The following is a 26,852-nucleotide window of genomic DNA, read 5'->3' as shown; positions in this document are numbered from 1 at the left end:
GGGCAACCGCACCCGAGGGGGGGGAAGCCCAGCTGAGGCTTCTGTGTCCGACTGGACGAGCCCGCTCTCCGATGCTGCGCTCGAGAGCTCATCAGCTTCGTGGGCTCCAAACAAGAGGTCGAACTCGCCATGAGACGAGCCGGCGGACTCATCCGGAAGCCCGATCGGGGCAGACAAGCGTGCTGGGGAATGGGAGGTCTTTCTTACGAAAGCAAGCCGTGACTGCAATGTTGCTATGGTCATGTTCTCGCAGTGAGTACATGATCCATCCACGAACGCTGTCTCCACGTGGGTCACGCCCAGACACGAAAGACAGCGATCGTGACTGTCAGAAGTTGAGAGGTGCAAATACCACTCGCCAATTTTCATTGGCCTTTTATCAAAGACCAGAGGTATCTCGGGCTCCCAAGAGTGACCCCTAGTGTCGCTACATCGACACAACGTCGAGTGAGTGACAGATAGGGAACTATGAACTAAACCAACAGAAGTGGCAGAATCCTGACACTGAAGAAATAAGACTGAAATTCATCTTCCTCAGTCTACTCTGACTGAACTAGAATGAAGTATCCATTCATTGAAGAAGTTGGTAAATTGTAAATGTGTATGTAAATGTAAGTTAATGGCAGTAAATGTCAGCATGACTTTACCATGTAATACCATGTTTTAAACCATGTTTTTGTTTCAGGAGGTGTAATATGAAATAACTGTAGGAATCTCAACAGAAGAGACTGTGTAGCGGATCATGTGGAAGCTTTGGCATCTCCTTGGCTAAAGGTTAACTGGCATGAAGGATTTTTGTACTAAGTTAATGCACTGTACATATACATGTTCATGTGGTAAATGAGACAACAGCAACTGTAAGGCTGGATTACTTGAATATATATATACTGAATGTATATTTTTGCCAATTAAACAAGCTATGCTTTATAGTTTTATTATTATTTTTTTCTGAACCATGATGATCAGGTGAAAAATAAGTATATCTGTTAGTTCTGTTTGATGTCATACACTTTTCAGTATTAATCATGCTGGATACAGCCACTTACTGTTCTATCATTGGACTCTGATTTGTGAATATAGTCGTATCAAACACCATACAAAAAATGGACCAACCTTTGAATATATTTTATTTCGTTAAGTTTGCATTCAGTTAGACCATGTTGCTTTATTAATAGCTTCTTGTACTAAATCATTTACTCTTTACAGCAGAGAAAAACTCCCACAAAGAATTTACCAGATGATGTGGAAAGTCATGTTGCACAATGACCATGACAAGCTACTGATAGAGATGTTGGAAGTAGAAACAGAGCAAAGACCAATGCACAGTAATTGCTGTTTCACTCAAAACATATTCCTGATAATAGTTTGATTAAAAAATGGTTTAAATTATTTAAATATGCTTACATTTGAAGTATAAAATGAGTTCAATTAATTGCCAAAGAAAATATTGTTGCTTTTGCCTTTTACCAAACTGAATTGTTTAATACATTTTGTTTAGGCCTACTACTCCTAAGTTCAAACTCCTCATTAAGTTTAACTACTAAGTACTTAAAATAGATTGTGAATTCTCAATATGGGCTTTATTTAAAGATTGCTTAATTCTGTGAATTGATTTAAATATGAATTTAAAGATTACTTAATTACAACAATCTGAGTTGTGAACTTGTCTTTCCTAAATTTTATACAGTAGGCTTAATTGCTGTTTGTAAAACTGTTTTATTTTTCATCCATATGTATTATACAGTAAAATGTTTGTAAAATGTTGTAAATGTTTAAAAGTATATTTATTAAACAACTGTTGTTGACTATTTCACAAATTTCTCCACCAAGTTCTGAAGTCCCTTTATTTCCCATCATAAACTTTCTATAAAGACTATATAAGGAAATGTTTGTTTTGTTAAGTACAGTAGGCCCTACATTAGTCATTGTACAGTGATAATGGGTAATGAGTGAGTAAAAGGGTGTAACAATAATGTCAATGTAGGGACATTACTGTTACACTCTTTTGCTCACTCATTACCATTATCACTCAATGAATGAGAATCACTGACAGTAACTCAGATGTGTTTGTTTGTGGAGGTTAAGGTTTGTCTTAAATTAGTTGTCTTTATAATAATTATATTGAAGTTCAGGGTATGTCCCCATTGAGATTTATAAGTAAACGGGTGTATGTAGGATGCTGATTCAGAAATTTGTAACAGTGGTTTGATCGAGCAGTGTTTGCTCATACAGATATTCTCTCTTTGTCTCTGTCTCTCTTTGTGTGTGCGCATGCATGTGTGTGTGATCTTAATTTGAAGTGTGTGTCATTGGTAACTATGTATTTTGAAATAATGCATCACAGAAGGCCAATTGATAACGTATATGGAAAGCTGAGACAGGAAAGAGAAACTCCACCTCCCTTAGCTTGTCTTAAGAGAGATATATATATATAGAGAGAGAGAGAGAGAGAGAGAGAGAGAGAGAGATAACTTGCTGCAACATGAGGCAGCACAGAATGTAGAATTGTAGAATGTAGATATCCCTGCAAATAGTTCACCACATTAAGGCCACCAGGAAAGACTGTATTAGTTAAAGCAGAACAGAACAACTATACAAAATAAAAGGGAATATACAAACTTTCCTGTTCACCTGTGGCCTGTTTCAACAGCTGGAAGTCTTGGAAGGTAAGAATTGTTTCCTGTGTTTCCTCTAGATCACATTATGATTGTGTCAGTGTTTGTCAGTAGTGAAGTTCAAAGTTAATAATTATTATCAGTAATTATGATTAACTACTGCACATTTAGGGCAGTAAGGATGTGAAGGAATGCTCATAAGGAAATTATGAAAAAATTAAAAACATATTTTGGCTACGCTAATCCATGGATTCACATGTTAGAGATAATTTTCACTTTTAATAATTGTACCGTACAGTGTTTTTATGAGATTAGATGAGATTATTAGTAAATGTTTTCCCATACACAGTTCTGGAGATGCCTTGATTAATTTAACACCTGTCTGAATTATTATTATTTTTTTATCAATGTTTTGTTTTATTTTTTTTTTATTAAATACTGTGTAAACTTTGCCATTGTCATAACAATCAGTGCAAGTCTTGATTTTTGTTTTTGTCTGTGCTCACACACACATTTAGGCTAATGAAAAAAAAGATATGCTTAAGGTTTTAAAACGTATAGTAAAAATGTAGACTGGTAGACTGAATAGAGAAATGCAGTCCATTTATCATTTAAACTTTAACCTGCCAATTTATTTATGTGAACTGGGGAGCTAAATCACTATTTCTTGACACTTTCCTGTTGTTTGCGGACAGGTAACATTGGGGAAGTTGTATTCCATTTTATATTCTGACACAAAATGTGGCATTTTATTTGATTATTCATTTAATCTAAATAAAATACCGACAGACTATATCGGTCTGGTAATCAGCTGTCTGATGTGTTGAAGGGCATGTTGCTTCATACAGATAAAAAAAAATGAAGCGGATTTACTGATGCCTGATGGACTACAAAAGAATGAATGAATCTGTCGAGAAATTATGAACGTTTACCTTATATACATTTTATTATCTATTATTTAAATTAGTGCTGTTAAGGCCTCAGGAATTTGCAGTAGTTTAGTGGTCGAGGAAATAAACACAGTCCGATAATATCACGCCCTGAGTGGAGCTGATTCCAAGCTTTGGAGTTGATTCTTGATTTCTTGTGTGTGTGTTTTTGTGTGTGCGTGCATTTATATGGGTGTTTTTCCTTTGAAATTGTTTTACATTCGTGTTTTTGCACTATAACAACATACAGTAACTAAGACATGTTTATTTTTCACACGTGTTCCATGGACATGTACTATGATCTTTGGTGCCAATCCATGGTACATCAATATGGTGAACATTCAGTACGATATATTACCATCTGATACCATCACTTTTTATGGTATTGCCACACTGCTAAAATATATGCAAACAGCCAAGGTATTCAACCTTTCATATATCAGGTTGTTAGAAAGTTGGCAACTGCACTGTTATCACTTCATTTGGAGTTAAGATCGTTACCAGCAATCCAGGAATTTGTATGTGTGTGTATATGTTAATTTGGGTTTATATTCAAGTTGGCACGTATCTCCACATGTATATATGTGCCATATGTCTGTGCACATCACTAGAATATTGTCATCTGTATAAAGCATGTTAAAGCATGCTACTCTCTTTTCAAACCATTACTAAACAACATCTGCTTAATTTACCATGTGGAACCTCAAAAGTTAGTTCAGGTGGGAAGAAAACAAGTTTTATTCACTATCATAATTTTTGTTAAATTGAATTTGGGCTGTCTGCAGTTTTTATTTTTTGTATAGGCTTAGATGGAATCTGCAAACTTTTTTCTCGCATTTTCTGCATAGTACTGTACTCTATTTGGTAGCTGAAAGCTTACCCAAATCAGCAAAAAATATTTAATAAACAGCTATGCAAGGTGTGGTGGATGTATAGAACCTTTGTGAATGACACAGGCTGCAACTGTACAGAAATTTGCTGAGCTTTCTGCTGGGTTCTGTTTGCATAGATTCTGTCTGGGCCTACAATAATGAGCATGTGCTTTAATATTACAGCGATTGATTTTCTGTCATACTAGTGTGTGTTTTTATGCACAGGTTAGTGTGAATGTATGCAGGTGTACTTATAAACTCATTACTCTATTGTGTTCTTGCCAAGGGTGTGTTTACTTTTGTTGATGAGTGTGAAGATTTCAGCTTATGAAAGACTTAGCCTAGATTATGTCAGACTTATACTAGACAAAAACCTTTAACAGTCCAAACAATGGCCACATTAGAATCAGAATGTTGGAATATCACCCAAGTGTGTTGAACTTCAAGTTAGTAAACCTTGTTATCTTGCTGCCTTTCATACTTATCCTAGATTTGTATGGGTTTAGTTTTGGTGGGATAAGGGAAGAATTGTGAAAGATTTCCTGGTAGACAAGTTTGCTCTGTTCATGTCTGGTCTCGCTGCCAGGGAGCAAGATCTTAATAGAAAAACATGTTTTTGAAAAATCACTCCAGGTTTCTTGTTACTTCCTTGTTTCTCTATGCCTCTTTCTTAGGAGCCCCTTTCCCCTGCACACAGATAGATAATTGTGGTCTTTACATTACTGCATTTCCATTCACTACTTTGACACCCTCAGATTTTGCAATAAAGCTGTCTAAATCCTGGTCTGGATATAATTGAATGCAGAAAAATAATTTAATGACCTATTGAATGACTTATAAGGGAATCTATTGTAACACCCTTATGTTCCCTATCTGTCACTCACTCGACGTTGTGTCGATGTAGTGACACTAGGGGTCACTCTTGGGAGCCCGAGACACCTCTGGTCTTTGATAAAAGGCCAATGAAAATTGGCGAGTGGTATTTGCATGCCACTCCCCCGGACATACGGGTATAAAAGGAGCTGGTATGCAACCACTCATTCAGATTTTCTCTTCGGAGCCGAATGGTCATGCTCACTGAGCTGAATTCCCACGACTGTTCATTCACCTCTGCTGGATCTGACGGCACATTTCAGCGGCTTCTCCCACCTCTGCACTGGTGCAATGCAGAGAATGCCCTTGGGTGCTTCGGCAGAAATAAAAGAGTATATTTCTCTAAAAGAGTATATTTCTCTAAAAGATTGGCACACACGGAATGTCTTTTTAAAGATGCGTCTTTCTAAAGATGATTTTCCGATTGTGTGTTATTCCTGATTGCGCTTGTTATCTCTCGCCTTCTGATGGTCATGATCAGTCGCTTTCGTGTCCGTTCGTGGATGGTCATGTTCTCATTGCGAGGACATGTCCATGGCAATGTTGCAGTCGTGGCTCGCCTTCGTAAGAAAGCATGCCACCCCAGAGGCTCCCCGCCTCGGTCCTCTTACCCACGGGTATGAGGCCAGCGCGGCTAGCACTGGGGGCGATTTGGGGACCCCGATGGGACCGCCTCCGCCGGGTATCCCCCCACGGACCTCCCATTCCCCAGCACGCTCATCTGCCCTGATCGGGCTTCCGGATGAGTCCGCCGGCTCGTCTCACAGCGAGTTCGACTTCTTATTCGGAGCCAGCAAAAGTGATGAGCTCTCGAGCGCAGCATCGGAGCGCAGGCTCGTCCAGGCGGAAGCCTCAGCTGGGCTCCTCCCTTCGGGGACAATTGCCCAGTCACAGGCTGATGCAGAGATGACGACATGCTTTCCCAGGCAGCCACAAGCGTCGGCTAGAGTGGAACCCTCTGCTCTTCCCTGAACCCTCGTGGCTCGGTGATTGGTTCCTGGGCTCGCGGCGCCGCTCAAAGCCACGCCCCGCCCCGTTCTTCCCGGAAGTGCATGAAGAGCTGACAAGGTCGTGGGAGGCACTTTTTACTGCCCGGTCCCGATCTTTTCAGCTTCCCCGCCCTCACTACCCTCAATGGTGGGGCGGCCAAGGGCTATTCGGCAATCCCCCAGTGGATAAAGGCGCTCGCGGTGCACCTATGCCCGCAGAGCGCCGCCACGTGGCGCGGGTGCCTAAAGCCCCCGTCCAAGGCCTGTAGGTTTACGTCGTCTCTGACGGCCAAGGCCTACGGTGCCGCTGGACAAGCCGCCTCCGCCCTGCACACCATGGCTCTGCTGTAGCCTGCCAAGGCGCTAAAGGAACTGCACAAGGGTAGTTCCGCCCCAGGATTGATGCAGGAACCGCGCTCGGCGACCGACCTTGCTCTTCGAGCGACGGAGGTCACGGCGTGGTCTCTCAGGTGGACAATGTCCACATTAGTGGTCCAAGAGCGCCACCTTTGGCTCAACCAGGTCGAGATGGGTGAGGCCGACAGGACATGATTCCTTGCTGCCCCCATCTCCCAGGCTGGCCTATTCGGCGACACCGTCAAGGACTTTGCCCAGCAGTTCTCGACGGTGGAGCTGTAGATGGATGCTAGCCGGCATATCCTACCCCGGCGCGGCTCAAGATCCCGCACCCCATCTACTCATCGGGCCCCTTCGGCCCGGCCCCGGCGTGGAGCCCACCGCAGGAAGCAGACGCCATCCGTCTCGCGGCCACCCAGAACCCGTGAAAGACTTCAAAGCGCCCTTGAGACGGGCAACCCAGGGACAACGAAACCCGCTGCTCTGGAGCTGGTAAGCAGATCTCTCCATCTTTTTGTTACCTTTTGCATTTAATTGTGCTGCATGCCCAAGTGGCTGCAGTACTCAAGAGCTCAGCAAGAGCGGTTTCCTTGTTCCCTGGGTCACGTATCCGGTGTGCATGGCCGTCATCACGACCACCATCCACCACTATATTTGGCAGGTTTGGCACTCCAGCGGTGGTCTCCCGCCCCTGAGTGCCCAGCTGTGGCACAAATCCGCCCCCGATGTGACAGTCTCCATGGGTCATGAGGACAGGCCTCTTCCTCCCCGTCCCAGGCTGTTCCGGGGGTGGTCACAAGGAGCCAGGTAAGTGCTTCGACTCAGCACGGCCACAACGTGGTGTGGCACCTTGAGCTCCGCCCCGCCGCGAGGCCCCACCTGCCGGTACGTCCAATGATGTTGTCCCTTTGATCCCCCTTGCGCGGAACTTGGACGCGTGGCTTGCGCTTTCCAATCCGTCGCGATGGCTGGTCCGGACCGTCCGACTCGGCTATGCGATTCACTTCACCGGGCGTCTGCCCAGGTGCAGCGGTGTCCAATTCACCTTGCTGAAGGACGAAAACGCTGCTACCTTGTGCAGAGATCGCTACCCTCCTACGGAAGGGCGCAATAGAACCTGTCCCTCCAGCCGAGATGAAGAAGGGGTTTTACAGCCCCTATTTTATCGTACCGAAAAAAGGCGGTGGGTTGCGGCCAATCTTGGACCTGTGAGTACTGAACTAGGCTTTACACAGACTCCTGTTCAAGATGCTGACGCAAAAATGCATTCTGGCGAGCATCCGGCATCAAGATTGGTTCGCGGCAGTAGACCTGAAGGATGCGTATTTCCACGTCTCAATCCTTCCTCGACACAGACCCTTCCTGCGGTTTGCGTCCGAGAGTCAGGCGCATCAGTACAAAGTCCTTCCTTTTGGCCTGTCCCTGTCTCCTCACGTCTTTACAAAGGTCGCAGAGGCTGCCCTTGCCCCGTTAAGGGAGGTGGGCATTCGCATTCTCAACTATCTCGACGACTGGCTAATCCTAGCTCATTCTCGAGACATGTTGTGCACACACAGGGACATGGTGCTCTCACACCTCAGCCAACTAGGGCTTCGGGTCAACTGGGAAGAGAGCAAGCTCCTCTCGGTTCAGAGCATTTCTTTTCTCAGTTTGGAGTTGCACTCCTTGACGACGTGCCTTATGAACGAGCACCCCCAGTCGGTGCTGGCCTGTTTGAAGGCGTTCAAACAGAAAACAGCGGTTCCATTTAAACTTTTTCAGAGACTCCTGGGGCATATGGCATCCTCGGAGGTGGCAACCCCGCTCGGGTTGATGCATATGAGGCCGCTTCAGCACTGGCTCCAGACTTGAGTCCCAAGATGGTCATGGCGCCACGGGACACATCGCGTGGTCATCACGCCTGTCTGTCACCATCTTTTCAGCCCTTGGACCGACCTCTCCTTTCTACGGGCAGGCGTTCCTCTAGAACTGGTCTTCAGGCACGTCGTGGTCACGACAGATGCCTCCAAAACGGGCTGGGGCGCTGTTTGCAATGGGCACATCAACTGCCTTGAGTTGTTGGCAATTCTGCTCGCCCTGTGGAGATTTTGGCCGTTGATCCAGGACAAGCACGTGTTAGTTCAGACAGACAACACGACAACGGTAGCATATGTCAACCGCCAAGGCGGCCTGCGCTCTCGTTGTATGTCACAACACGCCCGCCGTCTCCTCCTCTGGATTCAGCAGCACTTCAAGTCGCTGCAAGCCACTCACATCCCGGGCAACCTCAACACTACAGCGGATGCGCTGTCACAACAGGTTACCCTCAGGGGAGAGTGGAGACTCCACCCTCAGGTGGTCCAGCTGACTTGGAGTCGATTCGACAGGCACAGGTGCGCCTGTTCGCCTCCCAAGAATCCTCCCCACTGCCCACTCTGGTACGCCCTCACCGAGGGCCCCCCTCGGCATAAACGCGCTGGCACACAGCTGGCCCCCTGGCATGTGCAAATATGCGTTTTCCCCCAGGGAGCCTACTTGCACAGACCCTGTGCAAGGTCAGGGAGGACGAGGAGCAGATCGTCCTGGTAACACCCTACTGGCCCGCCCAGGTGTGGTTCTCGGACCTCACGCCCCCCCCCAGCGAATTCCCCTGAGGAAGGATCTTCTTTCTCAGGGACGGGGCACCATCTGGCACCCACAACCAGACCTCTGGAATCTCCATGTCTGGCCCCTGGACGGTAAGCGGAAGACCTAATCAGTCTACCACCTTTAGTGGTAGACACAATCACTCAGGCTAGGGCCCCCTCTACGAGGCACCTGTATGCCTTTAAGTGGCGTCTGTTCGCTAAGTGGTGTTCTTCCCGTTGGGAAGACCCCCAGAGATGTGCAGTTGGATCAGTGCTTTCCTTCCTGCAGGAGAGGTTGGAAGGGAGGCTGTCCCCTTCCACCTTGAAGGTGTACGTTGCCGCCATAGCAGCACACCATGACGCAGTTGACGGTAAGTCCTTAGGGAAACATGACCTGATCATCAGGTTCCTAAGAGGCACCAGGAGGCTGAATCCCTCCAGACCGCGCCTCGTTCCCTCATCGGACCTCTCTGTAGTTGTTCAGGGTCTACAGAGAGCCCCGTTTGAGCCTTTGCAGTCAGCTGAGCTTAAGGCACTCTTCTTGAAGACTGCCCTCCTGACTGCGCTCACTTCCATCAAGAGGGTAGGTGACCTGCAAGCATTCTCTGTCAGCGAAACATGCCTGGAGTTCGGTCCGGGTTACTCTCACGTGATCCTGAGACCCTGACCTGGCTATGTGCCCAAGGTTCCCACCACCCCTTTAGGGACCAGGTGGTGAACCTACAAGCGTTGCCACAGGAGGAGGCAGACCCAGCCCTGTCGTCACTGTGTCCGGTGCGTGCTTTAAGCATCAATTTGGATCGCACGCAGAGCTTTAGAATCTCTGAGCAGCTCTTTGTCTGCTTTGGTGCACAGTGGAAAGGAAGCGCTGTCTCCAAACAAAGGATCGCCCACTGGCTCATTGACACCATAACTATGGCATATGTTGCCCAGGACATGCCGCCCACGGTAGGGCTACAAGCCCATTCTACCAGGGGTGTAGCGGCTCCCTATGCAATGGCCAGGGGTGCCTCTCTAACAGACATTTGCAGAGCAGCGGTTTGCGCAACACCCAACACCTGTGCAAGGTTCTACAACCTCCGGGTGGAACCGGTTTCGTCCCAGGTAGTGGCACGCAACACAAGCGGATAAGCCCAGGATAGCCGGCCGGGTGTATCACTTGCACATAGCGCCTTCCACCTCCTTTTGAGCTGAAGATGTGCGCCATTAATTCCCAGTAGTGTTCACAAGTTTGTTCCCTGGTTGACTTCCTCCGAGCCCTGTGGCAGTCGAGTTTTCGGAGAGATTCGCTGCCAGCACAGTACGCGCACTAAGAGCCCTGTTCTGGGGTAGGTGCTCCGCATGTGGCGGTTCCCTGTAAGGATAACCCCATGAGATAATATATCTTCCACTAATTCGTTTCCCTGTTGGCAAACTGCATCTTCCTTGGGCAGAGCCCCTCTGCCCCAGTCTCCATGTTTGTAGTAACTCCTCCCCGATTGGGCAGGATCTACCTTGAAGACTCTCCACATAGTTGAAAAGACCATGTGATGTATTTTTCCACTTAAATATCCCCCCTCTCTTTGGGCGAGGTGTGGTCTCCGCTGTGTCTTCCCCTTGGGAGGGACACCCCCCGACTAGACTGGCGGCCCAGTCGGATAAAAGAGGCCACGACTGGGTTAAGCCTGTCTCTATCTTTTGGGTAGTCGACTTGTCCCCAAAAAGGGCCGTTTGACACTCATAACTATGTTGGGGGAGGTTACGTGTTGACCTGGTGTGCTGGCTATGAGGCACACAGTAGTCTGCCCACCACACACCGCCAGTTTACATAACACAGTTCAGCCAATTGTGGCGTTTCGTATAGGGACGCCTAGTGTCACTACATCGACACAACGTTGAGTGAGTGACAGATAGGGAACGTCATGGTTACTTGTGTAACCTCCATTCCCTGATGGATTGAACGAGACGTTGTGTCCCTCCTGCCACAAAGCTGAACTACCCGCTGAAATGGCCGGACCTTATATCGGCTCCTCAGCATAAAACCTGAATGAGTGGTTGCATACCAGCTCCTTTTATACCCGTATGTCCGGGGGAGTAGCATGCAAATACCACTCGCCAATTTTCATTGGCCTTTTATCAAAGACCAGAGGTGTCTGGGCTCCCAAGAGTGACCCCTAGTGTCACTACATCGACATAATGTCTCGTTCCCTCCATCAGGGAACGGAGGTTACACAAGTAACAATGACGTTTTCACTACTCACCAGAATTTGTGTACTTAAAAAAAAAATGCCATTCATGTCACAAGAATACATTGAAAAAGGTATAATAACATGATGATACTTAACATAAGATGATACCTAACCTTAAAAGAATTCTGTCATCATTTACTCATCCTTAAAACCAATGATTTTCTTTCTTCTGTGAAACAGAAAAGAAAAAGTTAAGTAGAATGTCCAAGCTGCTCTTCACCATTACAATGAAAGTATACAGCAACCATTGGCTGTCAAGCTCCAAAAAGAACCATAAAAGCCATCAATATACCTTGTGTGCAGCAGAATATTCCTCTGATATTCGTTTCTGAAGCCATATGATAGCTTTGTGTGAGGAACAGACGAAAATGTAAGTCATTATTCGCTAGCAATATACCCCTCCACTGTAGCTCTTAAATTCCATTGACCCTTGTGCAATGTCATTGCCACTAAAAGCAATTGGTTCCAATGTGTCTAGTACCTGATCACGTCATGGCAAATTATGTTGAATATGTGCAAGTATGAAAGTGAACTAATGTGAACTCTCTCGCTCTCTTTATGGAAAAGAAAGGCGTGAACATTCAAATAAAAATGCTGGTAATATAAGGCTTTAAGTGCAAATATGAAGATACATTTCTATAACTCTGCTTGATTTAAGGTGTAATTTTGGCCACTCCTAAAACGGGTCATACCATTGACATCCCTTAGAAAAAAATCTAGAGTTCTGTCAAACTAGTCGCAAACTTGGCACAAATTTGTCGTAAATTTGCCACTCATTATTTTCACAAGCAAATGAACATATGATTCACCATAAATGTTTGCCAGAAGTTTGCAGCTCTTCACCTGTAGTGGTAAACCTGCAGCAAACCTTTGGCAACAATGATCAATTTGCTGTAAAGCTCATTTGCATGTGAAAATCAGTGGTGAATTTGCAGCAAGTTTGCAACAAATTTGCCATGAACTCTTGATTTTTGTAAGGGATAGCCTGAGTGGTTCAAGTAAAGGCTCCAGCATATTCACAGTGAAGTTTTTCTTTGTTCTTTGCTCAGAGAGGCACTGGGGAAGGTGTTTCAAGGAACATTTAAATATGATAAATTATTCAATATAAAAATTTTTTTTTTGGAATTTCTGCCATTTTCTCCCCAATTTGGCATGCACAATTCCCAATGCGCTCTAAGTTCTCGTGGTGACGTAGTGACTCACCTCAATCCGGGTGGTGGAGGACGTATCTCAGTTGCCTCCGTGTCTGAGACCGTCAATCCACGCATCTTATCACGTGGCTTGAGCGCATTACTGCGGAGACCTAGCGCATGTGGAGGCTTCACGCTATTCTCCGCGGCATCCGTGCACAACTCACCACGCATCCCACCGAAAGCAAGAACCACATTATAGACCACAAGGTGGTTAACCCAATGTGACTCTACCCACCCTAGCAACTGGGCCAATTGGTTGCTTAGGAAGCCTGACTGGAGTCACTCAGCACGCCCTGGATTCGAACTTGTGACAGCGTCTTTACTTGCTGAGCTGGTTCTGTTAAATGGCCTGGCCATTTGGCTGGAGCAACTTAAACAAAGAGATGCCCCAAAAAGAGGACAAATCATCACATACAGAGTTTTACTCCTAAAATACACACAAAAGTGCATCACATCCACTCCATATTCATTCAGAGAATGGTATAAGCTTAACAACAACTATTTGTGACAGAAAAGTTGTTAATGTATAAATTAATGCTTTGGTTCAACCTTTCAGCACCATGTTTGGACTCTGTGCATTCTGCACAATGCCAAGAATATTTTGGAAGTGGTTTGTAAAGTGAAAAATGCATAGGTAAAACCTTAAAGACACTTTTCTAACTGTGAACTTTAGATTATGCAAACAAGAGAAGGAAGGATGGGCCACATGGAGTGTGCCACCTTTGATTCCAACAGCCTGTCAGAACACCGTAACAGAAAGGTTCCAATTTGCAAGCTCCTCCTCATAAGAAAGCTACAAATGTACAATTCAACAGCCACAACTTTGTTCTGGGTCTCCGGTTTGTCCTGAGAGACACTAGCAGAATACGAAACATCGGAAGTTCTGTGTCTCTGGTCTGAGTGATTGTAGACACTAACAGGATAACAGAAAAACACTCTATGGTTTTGCATCTCCACTCCAGGAGGAAAAAGGGAGTCCCCCATACCAGGGAGATAATTAAGGGTAAGCAAACCTTTTCTCCAAGTCTTCTTTCATCTGCGATTTCCTAATTGTTATAGAAATTCTGTGCCAGAATCAGGGCCACATCTGTGTGTTCCAGATTGCAAGGGCCCTCACAGTGCTCCAGGAGATCAGCATTCCCCAGCGCTTTGTGTTCAAGGCTGTTAAAACGGAATCCAGCAATCGTCGCCATCACCGAACCCACTGATCGGGTTTTAAACAGCATAAGTTACATACTTCAGCTTTAATTTCAAAGCTACAACAAACCCTGCTTAATTAAATGCCAAGAAGAAATGGAGTTTGCTTGCACTAACATAATTTCTATGACAAAAGCCAATAGGCAAAAAAGAACGTAAAAAGAAATTGAACACAACTATATATCATCATGTATAATGCTACAGGGCAGCCAAAGCAGTACAAACCTCTTTTACAATAATAAAGACATTGGCTTTACCCACCCAAAGAGATGCACTAAGGTGTGGTAAGTAACTCACACCGGTTGCGAGCCACCACAACGCACTAAGGTATTAAATGTCAAGTTAATTCAGGAGAAGCTTCAATACAAAAGGGGTGGTCCCCTTCGAGCATCTCACTCTGCGACTCTTTTAGCATGCCTCAATACTGGATGTTAGCTGCTCGCTAAAATAGAGGACAATAGGTGTAATTTTGGTCAAAATGTGGGACATTCCTGTTATGTTTTCAGGAGATCAAGGGGAAGAAAGGCCAGGTAAAATGAATGTGATACTTTTAATAAAACGTCTTAACACACAACACATGAACATGCGGTCTCATTCTTCTTCTTCTACTCTACATTCTTTCTTACTCTATGCAGTTATGTCATAATCCCCTCTAGCGGTCTCAGTAGGAATAGCACATAACAACAGGACACCACATCCCCCCATTACGTAAAAGGATTTCTCCTGTTGTAAAATAACTCAGGAGTATTACAGACTCTCCACACACGGACAAACTTCTATGTAACTAACAACTACATTTATTACAGTAATTAAGTAATTGTAATTACATCAAATAGCTTCTAACTCTCAGAAACGTTCCACTCCTCAACTCAGAAAATAAAATTTGCAGCAATATACAGTAATCAGCAACCATATGAGAAGTACACACATACATTCAGTTATACATTCAGACATACACCTTTATTTACTCTCATAGTCTTTCAACCAACTTGGTGGTTTACGCTGTCTAGCAGAGCGTCGTTCAGTGTTCTGTACTGTATCTGGTGCATTTGTAACTGAAACATCAGCCATAAGCTGATCTGAAACCTGTGACAGGACATCTGGGACTAATGATAAGTGAGAAGAATGCCACAATCGTCCATCTAACAACAAATACATGCTTGGACCCACCAGTTTTGTAATTTTCACTAGCTGTGTGAATTTTGAGTGTCCTTTGGGGACATGTGTTGGTTTGCGTACACGCGCTAGGCACTCGTGCCCCTCGTTTCACATCACAGTATTGCTTAATTTTTCCTGACGGCTTGACACTCACTGTCTGACTTCCTCATTTCGTGAGGTGCTGAAAGGAGATGTAAGAACAGTGAGCTTGGTTTTCATGCTTGGTTCTCATCTTTCTGCCGTGCAACAGTTCAAATGGTGAAACACCAGTCATTGCATGTGGAGTAGAGCGGTAAGTTTGCAGAAAGTCCAAAACAGACTCATTCCAAGGTTTGTTTTGCAGCATGGCCATTTGTACACAGTCCTTAAGAACCCTGTTGAATCTCTCCACAGCTCCATTGGCCGCAGGATGATACACTGAAGTTCTGGTGTGGATGATATTGTGTTCTTCCAAGAATGCACTAAAGACTATAGAGGTAAGTTGTGGTCCATTATCTGTTACCAGGCATTCTGAGTTTCCATGCCTGCTAAAAACAGTGTTCAAAAATCCAATCACTGCAGAAGCTGTGATGGAAGGGGTAAATGCAACCTCAGGCCATTTTGAGTAGTAGTCTGTGAGCGTAATAGCATATCTACAATCATATGCAGCAGTCTCAAATGGTCCTACTATGTCCAAACATAACATAAGCCATGGGGTGTCAGGAAGAGGTACTAGCTGTAATGGGGAAGTAGTTGTTTTTGTAGTTCTATCAGACTCTTGGCACAATGAACAAGCTGCTATCTGAGCCTGCACAATGACATCCATCCCAGGGAACCAATACAACTCCTGCAAGCGCTGTTTAGTCCTCATTATGCCTTGATGATTCTAATGCGCAAATGTGACCATGGTTTTACGCAGTGACACTGGCACCAGTAAGCGTGACCCCTGGAACAGTAAATCGTCTGTCATGCACAGTTCGCAATTTGAAGTACGTTTGCAGCATAGGACTCAGTGATTTTGCAGCAGCAGGCCATTCTTTTTTAATCTGAGCACGCAAGGCAGAAAGCTTAGAGTATGCCAAGGAAGCAGACTCAAACTCAGCAGGAGTAACGGCGGTCTGAGCAGCTGAAAGTAGTTTAACAAGCTCAGGTTCAATGTCCGATTCCAAAGCAATAGCAGTTGACAAGGACAGTCTTGAAAGACAATCAGCTGTATTATTCAAAGAACCTGCGCAATAGACAACATCATAACTGAAGCACAACAGATGTGTAGCCCATCTGGCTATGTGCATTCCGGCCCTATCAGAACCCTTTGTACAGAGCAATGTGGTTAGAGCTTGATGATCGGTTCTGAATTTAAACTGGCACCCCCACAAGTACGTCCTCCACTTTTCCACAGCCCATACAGAAGCTAGAGCCTCTTTCTCCACTGTCGCATACTTTCTTTCAGTTGGGGTTAAGGATCTGGAGGCAAAAGCAACTGTGCGTTCAGTATTATCTGGATGAATTTGGGTGAATACAGCACCTAGCCCATAATCCGAAGCATCAGTCGATATAATGGATGGTAAAGCAGGGTTGTATAAAGCTAATGTTGGACTTGCAACCAACAATTGCTTCACAGCAGCAAAACAGTTCGCTGCCTAAGCAGTCCACTGAAATTGCACATCTTCGCGAAGGCATGCACGTAAGGGCTCGACCACAGTAGCATAATTGGGTATAAATTTGCTATACAAAGAGAGCATGCCCAGAAAGGATCACAGGGTTGCTGCATCTTTAGGTGCTCGGGCTTGTTCAATAGCCTGTAAGTGTTCAGTATCAGACTAAACACCTTGTGCTGTGATTAAGTGTAAAAGGAAGCATAAGCTCTTTTGCCTGAATTGACACTTTTGTTCATTCAATCATAATCCAACCTCTTTCAGTCGTTTCAACACTGTGTTAAGGGCAGCATCATGTTCGGCTTCTGTATGTCCAAAGCAAATAACGTCATCAAGGTAGTTCTGCACATTTGGCACGCCCTTGAGAATACACTCCATTTTCTGAAATACAGAATGTGCTGAGGCTAGACCGTACGGTACTCTGCGAAATCGAAACAGCCCTTCATGCGTAATGAATGCTGTTAGATCGCGGCTCTCTGGGTGCAAAGGCACCTGATGATATGCACTCTTGAGATCAATCGTAGAGAAGACTGTCGACCCCGCTAAAGTAGTCAGTAATTCCTCCATGTGAGGCAAGGGGTAGCTGTCTATTATCACAGCTTTATTCGGCTCTCTCAGGTCTATGCACACTACACACGCCTGTCTTTTTTACAGTCACCACTATAGGTGAATCCCAGGGAGATGCATCAATCTGTTCTATAACTCCAGCAGAGAGTAACCTGTCCAGTTCAGCAGACACAGCTGTTCTCACTGAGAATGGTAAGTGCCTTAATTTCTGTTGCACTGGTACAACAGCCTCTGCAACTTTAAACTTATGCATAAAGTTTGTAATGCACCCTACTGAGGGTGGATCAGCTTGGACTGAAAGCTGTAGCACTGGTTCAGAAGGGCATGATTCAGGCAGAATCTCCTTCACTACGCAATTTGAGGGCTACTATGAGATCCATGCCCAATAATGCAGTTCCTTTCTCCACTATGTAGAAGTTCACAGAACATTTGCGATAGTCTTTTACTACTGTTGCATGCATGCAGCAGAGCACACTAATCGGAGTACGAGAGTATGTGACTAATCTCGCTGCAGGTGACTGTGAGGGCACTTCCTTGAAGTATTCATCATATGTTCTCTTAAGCAGAACTGAAACTGAAGCGACCGTGTCTACTATCAGTTTAACAGGTCGCTGAATTGCACCAACTTGAACATCAACAGTACACTGGATTTTAGTGGTTAAATCAGTATCTTGGAATAACAGTAGTGAATATTCGGGCATTACTACTTCACGTATTGTGTGTGTTTGCGTTGTTCTACAAACCCGTGCAAAATGTCCTTTTTTCTTACAGTTTTTGTAGATCGCTTTGACTGCCGGGCATTCTGGAGCATTCGCTAGATGCTTCTCTGAGCCACAGCGGAAGCAGGTGCATGCAGCAGAAGTTGCTGACAGAGCAGCCGAGCATGAGCCAGCTGGTCTCGTTCTAACTTCCACTGCCCCGCGTCTATGCTCCTTGAAATCTCTTTGAAGTCGCACCATCTGCACAGGTAAGTTCTGAGTATTCATCATCACTTTAGCATTTTGTCCTGTGGCTTCAATTTGCTGTGCAATTGTAACAGCATCCACCAACGTTAACTTTTCTTGTAGCAACAGTCTCTCTCGGATGTGTGGATTAGTGACGTTTTCCACCAGCTGGTCACGAATCGTCTTCTGCATTTACAAACACACAAGTAGTCGAGAGTTCCCTTAATGTGGCAATGTACTGAATTATAGACTCACCAGCCTGTTGTACTCTTTTCCGAAACGTGTGCCATTCCATAACCACGTTCAGCTTGGGCGAAAAATGAGTATGTAAAGCAGTAATAGCAGTAGCCATCGTATCACCTGTCTGTGGTAACGTGTAAAATATCCTCTGACACTCAGTGCCCAGACAATGCAACAGAAAGCTCTTTTTCTGGCCTCCGACCATCTCTCCCATTCAACATCTATCACTAAGAGATAATTCTGGAACATGTGCTCCCACATTTTGAAGGGAATCATGGGTTCACCCAGAGCAGGTATGCCACCTTTCCCTTTTAATGTGTTCATATTCTGATAATGTCCTCATGAAAAACATTATCAATGGCAAAACACTCATTGCTAAACTCTCATGCATGGTGAACATACGCAAGTATGCATTACTGTGACAACTAATGTGGACGTGTTAGCAAAAGTGACTGCAGTCTGAACATATAAAAATCATATCTGGCCACATATAACTTGCAGTTTAAACAGTTGCAATTCAGATTTTCCCTGCGATGTGAACAAAGCTAAGTGTAGCATTGTTAGGCATGCTCCTCTAGTTTAAGCACGACTAGAAGCCTACAGCCTTTAGAATATAAGGAATATAATCTTGGTGAATTAAGTGATTTTTTTCTAAAATAGTTGAAGGCTGTACCCGTATAATTGGACCTGTAGTAAGTCTGTCTATACACCAGGAAACAACTTCCTTCAGAATGTGAAAATAACATTTTGGTGAATTTTTTTGATTAATTTTTTTTTTTTAAAGTAATTGAATACTATTATAATACATAATATAATGCATACTAAAAATATATGACTTGAGGTAAGTCAGGCATAGGTAAGTCAATAGGGGCCTACTACAATCTAGTAAAGTCATTTAAATTCACGTCATTTTAATTGTATAGCACTTTCACTTACACATATAATTTCAAAGCAGCTTTACAGAAAAATATCTTGTAACAGAAAATTATGCTGTTAGGTCTGTAATGTCTTAAAGTCCTCATTGAGCAGTTAAAATTAAAAACATGATTGATTTATTTTTATTTGTCATAGTAATTCATTCTATCCACTGGCAGCTTACTTCAACCTTCAGAATGTTAAATAACATTTTGGTGAATTGTAGTGACTTATTTTTAAGATAACTGTATACTGTATCCACATATGTGAGATGGTTTGCAAGAACTAACCTGTAGTCATCCCATTGGGAGCCTACTACAACCTTCAGAATCTGAAAATGTATTTTTACAGTTTTTCTGTATATAACTTCTACACTGATCAGCCACAACATTTAAACCACCTGCTTATATTTTGTAGGTCCCCCTCATCCCGCCAAAACAGCACCAACCCGAACAATGCTATTCTTCTTACCACAATTGTACAGAGCGGTTATTTGAGTTACCGTAAACTTTGTCAGTTCGAACCAGTCTGGCCATTCTCTGTTGACATCTCTCAAGGCATTTCTGTCCACAGAACTGCCGCTCACTGGATGTTTTTTGTTTTTGACACCATTTGGAGTCAATTCTAGAAACTGTTTTGCGTGAATATCCCAGGATTTTCTAGCACCAACAATCATCCATGCGATTATCTAATCAGCCAATCTTGTGGCAGCAGTGCAGTGCATAAAATCACACAGATATGGGTAAGGAGCTTCAGTTAATGTTCACATCAACCATCAGAATGTGGAAAAATGTGATCTCAGTGATTTGGATCATGGCATGATTGTTGGTACCTGATGGGCTGGTTTGAGTATTTCTGTATCAGTATTTGAGTAACTGCTGATCTCCTGGGATTTTCACGCACAACAGTCTCTAGAATTTACTAGAATGGTGCCAGAAACAAAAAAAACATCCTGTGAGCAGCAGTTCTGTGGACAGAAATGCCTTTTTGATGAGAAAGGTCAACTGGTTCGAACTGACAAAATCTACGGTAACTCAGATAACTGCTTTGTACAATTGTGATGAGAAGAATAGCATCTCAGAATAGCTGAGATGCAGGTTGGCACTGTTTTGGTGGCACGAGGGGGACTTACACAATATTAGGCAGGTGGTTTTAATGTTGTGGCTGATCGGTGTATATAATAGGCATAAGTCAACTGAATGCTTGGACGATGCTTGTGACAATGTTTTAGCACAGTAAGTGGAATTTTCAGACAGTCCTTTACGAATGCTAGGCAATAAAAGTGTATCAGAGCATTTTCAGGCATAATTCTGTATATAATTCTGTAGATTTTACATATATTTTATCAAACTTGATCTCCGCAACGCCTATAATCACATTCGCAAACGAGAGTGAGACGAGTGGAAAACATCCTTCCTGATGAACACTGGGCACTATGAATTTTAGGTGCTGCCCTTCGGCCTTGCAAACTCACCTTCTGTCTTCTGAGCGTTTGTAAATGAAGTGTTCAGAGACATGATAAATAGGTGGGTGATAATCTACATTGATGACATCCTGATCTACTCATCCTCTCACGAGTCACTCACCCAGCGTATCTGTCTAGTCTTACAGTGACTAATTGCTAATAAACTGCATGCCAAGGGTGAGAAATGTAAATTTCATTGCATTACAATCTTGTTCCTGGGGTATATTTTGAGCGCACAAGGGATAGCGATGGAGAACACAAAGGTCCAAGTGGTCCTGAATTGGCCACAACCCAAATCTCTGAAGGAGCTGCAATGCTTTTTGGGCTTCGCAAATTTCTACAGACTAGGGCTGCACGATTTGGACAAAAAGTCATATTGCAATTATTTTGAAAAATATTGCGATTTTATTTTTAACCCAAATTTGATAATGTTTTGCACATGTTCTAGTACCAATAAAAGACTTAGGCTACTGAGGAGTCCTCTTGAAAAAAGAAACTCAGACCTTTTTCATTTCAGCCACAAATAAATAAATAAAACAGTGAAAGAAAGAAAAAAACACTCTTCTTCATATCTATATTGTGCCTGTCCACTGTGTACTTGTTTTTGTCCACTTTGTGATAGGGTCTCAGCCCATATTCATCATCATTTTTTTAAACCTAGCCAACTTGAATTTTCTTTTCATCTGATCAGCCGATACAAATCCTGATCATTTATCCTTTTATCATCAGCTGTGTAAGCTTTCTGTTCAGTTAACAGAATGTCCCTGTTGGTAATACCATAGTTGTTTCCTAGTTTTTACAAACAAAAATACTATAGGCTGGTTAAATGATAATCAAATAAATAAACAAAAAATATTTACTTTTAAATTTTTTTAGGAGGCCTTAAAATCAAGTAGGCTTACACAAAATATTCTCTACTGTATATTAGGACAGATAGCCCTGTAAAGAACGAGGCTTAATGTCAAACTGAAGTTGAACTGATAACACATTGGTGTAATTAAACTTAATGTGAATGTTTCAATAATTTATTCTTTGTCATCATTTAATTATTTTTATTCATTTATTTAATATTATTTTATACTTATTAATGCATTATATTATAGTATCTAAATATTGCATATCTATGTCTTTATCTACGTTCCTTGCCTTTTCATTTTTATTATTTTTTTGGATGTTGGTAATATTAGTTTCCGCATTCATGAGGGGAACACATGTTCTCTCGTTAGGTAAACAGGTGACAGGAGAGCTGAGAAATACTGCATGTTTTTGGACTCTACAGGTAATTCTGTTAATGCAGTTTGCCTGGTAGTCATAAACTTACTTTTAAGCGGCTCTTCAGCATGAAATAGTTCTAACGTTGCAGTTTTCAGGGTGCATCGCCCGGTGTCAAGTTTCAACACATTCAAAATATATATAGGATATTAAAATGAATAAATGTCTATTTTTCCAGCCTGTTGTATTAGTATTTATTTATCACCCCTTAATTATTTTAGATACAGTTCCTATATATAGTTATTTCCACAGGGCAAATATACTATTTAACAAATCTCCTTTTATTACGTATCGTATTTTAATGGGGATATAATTTATTACAGCTGACAATTACGCGAGCAAACAAGGTTTGAACATCAACCGTAAAAAGATCAAATTGAAATGCACAGCTTTTTAACACTTCTGTGTACAAATTTGAAGGCTGTTTATTGGATCAATACAGATAAACGTCATATTATGTGACTACACATTACTTTACAGAGAGCTTACGACATACTAGTTAAGTCTTGCCTTAAGAACAGGTGGTGCAACCAAATTAAGCACTGATGTAGTTACAAACTAACTAGTTGTTACTAAGCCCTTAGTGTGAACTTTACCTCCCAACTTATGTGCGACATTACACACAGCTGGTGCAATCCTACCCTGTTGCTCTGAGCACGAGATGGAGTTGTGGAGCTCAGAAGAAAACACTGTAAAAATGCACTAACACAAACAGGACAGAGCAGCAGGTATATAACCTTTGAAGAGAAGCGCGAAGACTATGTATTTATTTAATTAAATTGCAGTCCTTTGCGGTTTAATAATCGCACAAGGTCATATCGCAATTTTGATTTTATTTTGATTAATAGTGCAGCCCTACTACAGACGTTTCATTCACAACTTCAGCACCATTGCTGCACCCCTCACCTCTTTGTTTTAGAGCCATCCAAAAAGATGGCAATGGAACAACAATGCAGTGTGAGCGTTTAAGGACTTAAAGACCTGTTTCACGAGTGCTCCCATTCTCCATCAGTCTGTTCCCACATTACCATTCCTGGTTGAGATCGATGCATTTGAGTTTCTCTCAACATCATGGATCACTGCCAAAACTGTACCCGGTTTGTGCTTTTTCTCACCCAAGCTCACACCTGCTGAACAGAATTATGATGTGGGCAATCATGGACTGCTGGCGGTTAAAGCAGCGTATGAAGCATGGTGGCATTGGTTAGAAGGAGTGCAGCACCCATTTCAAGTTCTCACAGATCACAGGAATTTGAAATATATTTGGTCAGCTAAGTGACTGAACCCCAGACAAGCGCGCTGGTCCCTGTTCTTCACTCAATTCAACTTTACCATCACTTACAGATCTGGTTCAAAGAACACCAAAGCAGATGCGCTATCCCGCTTGCACGACACACGCTCCTTCCACCAGTACTTCTACATACTCCGGTGAGGTGGGAAATTTTGGATGAAATCCAGCATGGCCAAACCACCCATCCTCTGCTCAATAACTGCCCACCAGAAAAGGTAAATTTTCCTAAGTCTATGCAAACACACGTTATTCAAAATGTTTTGGTGGCAAACACATCTTGCTGTCTCCACTTATGTGAAGAACTGTGATAACTGTGCCCAGTCTAAGTCCTCCACACTAGCACCCGCTGGCTTATTAAAACTATTACCTTTGCCTCAAAGCCCTTGGTAACATCTCACTCTAGACTTCATCACAGATCTGCCCACTCCTGCCCAAAAAGTAACACCACCATCCTTGTAGTGATTGACCGGTTTTCTAAAGCATGTCGACTAATCCCCTTTCAAGAAAATTTCTACAGCCTTAGAAACCACTGAGACTATTTTTCATTATGTCTTTTGTTTTAATGTCTTACCTGGGGATATTGTGTCTGATGGAGGCCCTCAATTCACTTCATTTGTCTGGAAAGCATTCTGCCAACTAATGAATGTAAATGTCAGTGTAACGAAGTTCGTAATTTCAGGTCAAATGGAGGAGTCAGGAGGCAGTGGAACAATCAACGTGAGTATTTTTATTACTCTTTTAGCGTCAGGCTCTTTGTGGCCAACTAAACACACAGACAAGTCCAATGAGAGTTCACATCAACATTTGTAGTCACACACACAGCCAACTCTCTCTCTGCTTCCTCTTTCTGCCAACTGATGCTCTTGTCGGCCTTTTCAGGTCTCTCTCCACCATCACTATAACAAGAGACAGGTGTTAATGATAATGACGCCCAGGTGACGAGCCTCTTTTGCAGACAGACACATGACCATGCCCCCTGCCAACTCCCCCCCCGATTTCAAGTCAGCCACAGCCATCTGCGCCCCATCTGCATCACCTTGAATTTAAACGGCTGAAGTGCCAGGTACCAACGGGTGATACTAGCGTTGGTATCATTCATGTGGTGGAGCCCACTTGATCACAAGAAACTTCTTCTTGATGGTACTGTACTTTGTCTTCCTCAATGAGAGCTTGCGACTAATGAATTGCACTGGACGCTCCTCCACCCCCAACTCCTGCGAGAGAACCGCCCCAAGCCCTCTGTCCGATGTATCCATCTGCAAAACAATGGGGAGAGAGAAATTAGGAGCATATAAAAGCGACCCCCACAAAGCGCTGACTTCATTTTTAGAAAAGCCTGCTGGCATGACTCCATCCACTGGACCGGATCAGGGGCCCCCTTTTTAGTAAGATCAGTCAGCGGGCGGTGATGTCAGAGTAACTAGGCACAAACCTTCAGTAGTAGCCTGCCAGCCCCAGAAACCGTCTCACCTCCTTTTTGGTCTTGGGCCTTGGACAGTCCGCAATCGCTGCTGTTTTGTAAACCTGGGGACGCACCTGCCCATGGCCCAAGTGGAACCCCAGATACCGAACTTCCACCCGCCCAATTGCACACTTCTTTGAGTTGGTCATTAGCCCCGCCCATCGCAGCGATCTCAGGACAGCTCACAGATGTTGCATGTGCCGCTGCCAGTCGTTAATATAGATAACAATCTACACTGTAAAAAAAAAAGAAAAAGTAAAAAAACAGTCAAATGACTGGCAGCAGTGGCTGCCAAACAAAAACCATAAAATTAAAGTAAAATATCCTTATTCAAATACATTCAAAAACAATACATTTACAGAAATTTTCATTAAAGGTTTTACAGAGAAACACCATTATTTTACAGGTATTTCCTGAATTATTATGATTAAACACCATCAGTTAAGTGATGGCACTAAAAGTTTTACAGATAAACACTGTTATTTTACAGGTATTTCCTGATTTATTATGATCAAACATCTTCAATTAAGTGATGGCACTAAAAGTTTTACAGAGAAACACCATTATTTTACAGGTATTTCCTGATTTATTACGATCAAACACCTTCAATTAAGAGTTAACACATGCTAAAGATTGTAAAATACCAGTTTTATTTTGGAAGACAAAATAAAAAGTCTCTAAAAATACTGTATAAAACAGATCAAAATCATCTCAAACTTGACTGGCAGTGTTTGTGTTTAGATTGTACTTTTACAAGTTTTAATCAAAATAAAATATTTAATGATTCAGTTTTAATAATATTACAGTCCAGAATGTAATATTTAATTTACTGTACTGATTAACAGTAGAAAGTTTCACTGAAGATTCACTGAAAAGTCCTTAAAAGTAGGATTTCATTTACCATTCCTTTAAACAAGTTTAAACCAACTTTATTTAAATTGTTTGTACCAACATTTGCCATTATGAGACAATCTGGCAATGTGAATACAGAGAACTGTCAGCTTTGAGAGTGTTAGTTATTAAATATTTACCAATTTAACCATGCACCTAATGCATGTCTTAGCACCTCCGTCAGAAAAATGAGAACCACCAGAGGAAGGAAGACGTGGATTCACAACAATGGACACTTTTCACATATGTTTCATAGCAAGGTAAACACAGTTGTAGCTAAAAACAAATATTGCCAATTGGTACACCAAAATCAAACCAACCATCTAATAAATGTATTAACTGCAGCTGCGTTTACCCTGTTATAACATGTCTGAGGGTCTTTCCCTTAATGTTCTCCTGAAAATTAGTACTGCAGTTGATACTTACTAGTGATGGACTTGTCTCTTGGGTGTCTGTTCTCCCCCGTAAACCTTGTTCCAATGCTTGATCTAAAAAAATGTAAGCAAGTTTCTTATCATTAGCAGTTATCAGTGTTGGAAATTGCTCAAAGAAACAGGCAGCTACACATACACTACCGGTCAAAAGTTTTGAAACACTTGACTGAAATGTTTCTCATGATCTTAAAAATCTTTTGATCTTAAGACGTATGCTTAAATGTTTGAAATAAGTTTTGCAGACAAAAATATAATTGTGCCACCATATTAATTTATTTCATTATTAAACTAAAATTTAATGAAAAAAAATTTAAAAAAAGTTTTTGAAATTGATGACTTGGACCAAATAATAAAGAAAAGCAGCCAATAAGTGCCCAACATAGATGGGAACTCCTTCAATACTGTTTAAAAAGCATCCCAGGGTGATACCTCAAGAAGTTGGTTGAGAAAATGTCAAGAGTACATGTCTGCAAATTCTAGGCAAAGGGTGACTACTTTGAATATGCTAAAATATAAAACAGTTTATATTTATTTTGGATTTTGTTTAGACACAACATAATTCCCATAGTTCCATTTATGTTATTCCATAGTTTTGATGACTTTACTATTATTCAAAAATGTGAAAAAAAAAAAAAAATTATAATAAAGAATGAGTAAATGTTTCAAAAATTTGACCGGTAGTGTACATAACAGATTTGGGCCAAATATAACATCTCTCCA

The 26,852-nt window shown here is 42.7% G+C and overlaps 2 protein-coding genes across 11 annotated transcripts in view; one reads left to right on the top strand and one right to left on the bottom strand.

Annotated features, from left to right (window-relative positions):
* The first annotated feature begins 2,094 nt into the window (after positions 1–2,094).
* LOC127448952 (leukotriene B4 receptor 1-like) overlaps positions 2,095–26,852 on the top strand; it is an 88,726-nt gene continuing 63,968 nt past the window's right edge. Inside the window, exons 1-5 of one of the 6 annotated variants that reach the window (XM_051711970.1) lie at positions 13,823–15,493; positions 17,306–17,410; positions 17,990–18,185; positions 23,399–23,560; positions 24,025–24,062. In XM_051711970.1, coding sequence (XP_051567930.1) covers positions 24,030–24,062 — 33 coding nt within the window. In that variant the 5' untranslated portion in view covers positions 13,823–15,493; positions 17,306–17,410; positions 17,990–18,185; positions 23,399–23,560; positions 24,025–24,029. Of the gene's footprint in view, positions 2,667–13,822; positions 15,494–16,951; positions 17,411–17,629; positions 18,186–23,398; positions 23,561–24,024; positions 24,063–26,852 lie in introns of those variants that run through there. The other 5 variants (XM_051711997.1, XM_051711954.1, XM_051711961.1 and 2 more) reach the window with 5 other exon arrangements.
* The window catches only part of LOC127449012 (myeloid-associated differentiation marker homolog), a 137,638-nt gene continuing 134,877 nt past the window's right edge, over positions 24,092–26,852 (bottom strand). For 3 of the 5 annotated variants that reach the window (XR_007898633.1, XR_007898634.1, XR_007898635.1), the window contains 4 exons: positions 26,125–26,186; positions 24,778–25,042; positions 24,382–24,601; positions 24,092–24,241 (listed from right to left, as the gene is read on the bottom strand). The gene's annotated coding sequence lies outside the window, so the exon portion shown is untranslated. Of the gene's footprint in view, positions 24,242–24,381; positions 24,602–24,777; positions 25,043–25,838; positions 26,045–26,124; positions 26,187–26,852 lie in introns of those variants that run through there. The other 2 variants (XR_007898637.1, XR_007898636.1) reach the window with 2 other exon arrangements.

Source organism: Myxocyprinus asiaticus, chromosome 1 (assembly GCF_019703515.2).
Source record: "Myxocyprinus asiaticus isolate MX2 ecotype Aquarium Trade chromosome 1, UBuf_Myxa_2, whole genome shotgun sequence".
In the NCBI taxonomy this organism is placed as follows: Eukaryota; Metazoa; Chordata; class Actinopteri; order Cypriniformes; family Catostomidae; genus Myxocyprinus; species Myxocyprinus asiaticus.
The sequence above is the reverse complement of the archived record's forward strand: the minus strand, read 5'-3'. Positions and strand labels throughout refer to the sequence as shown.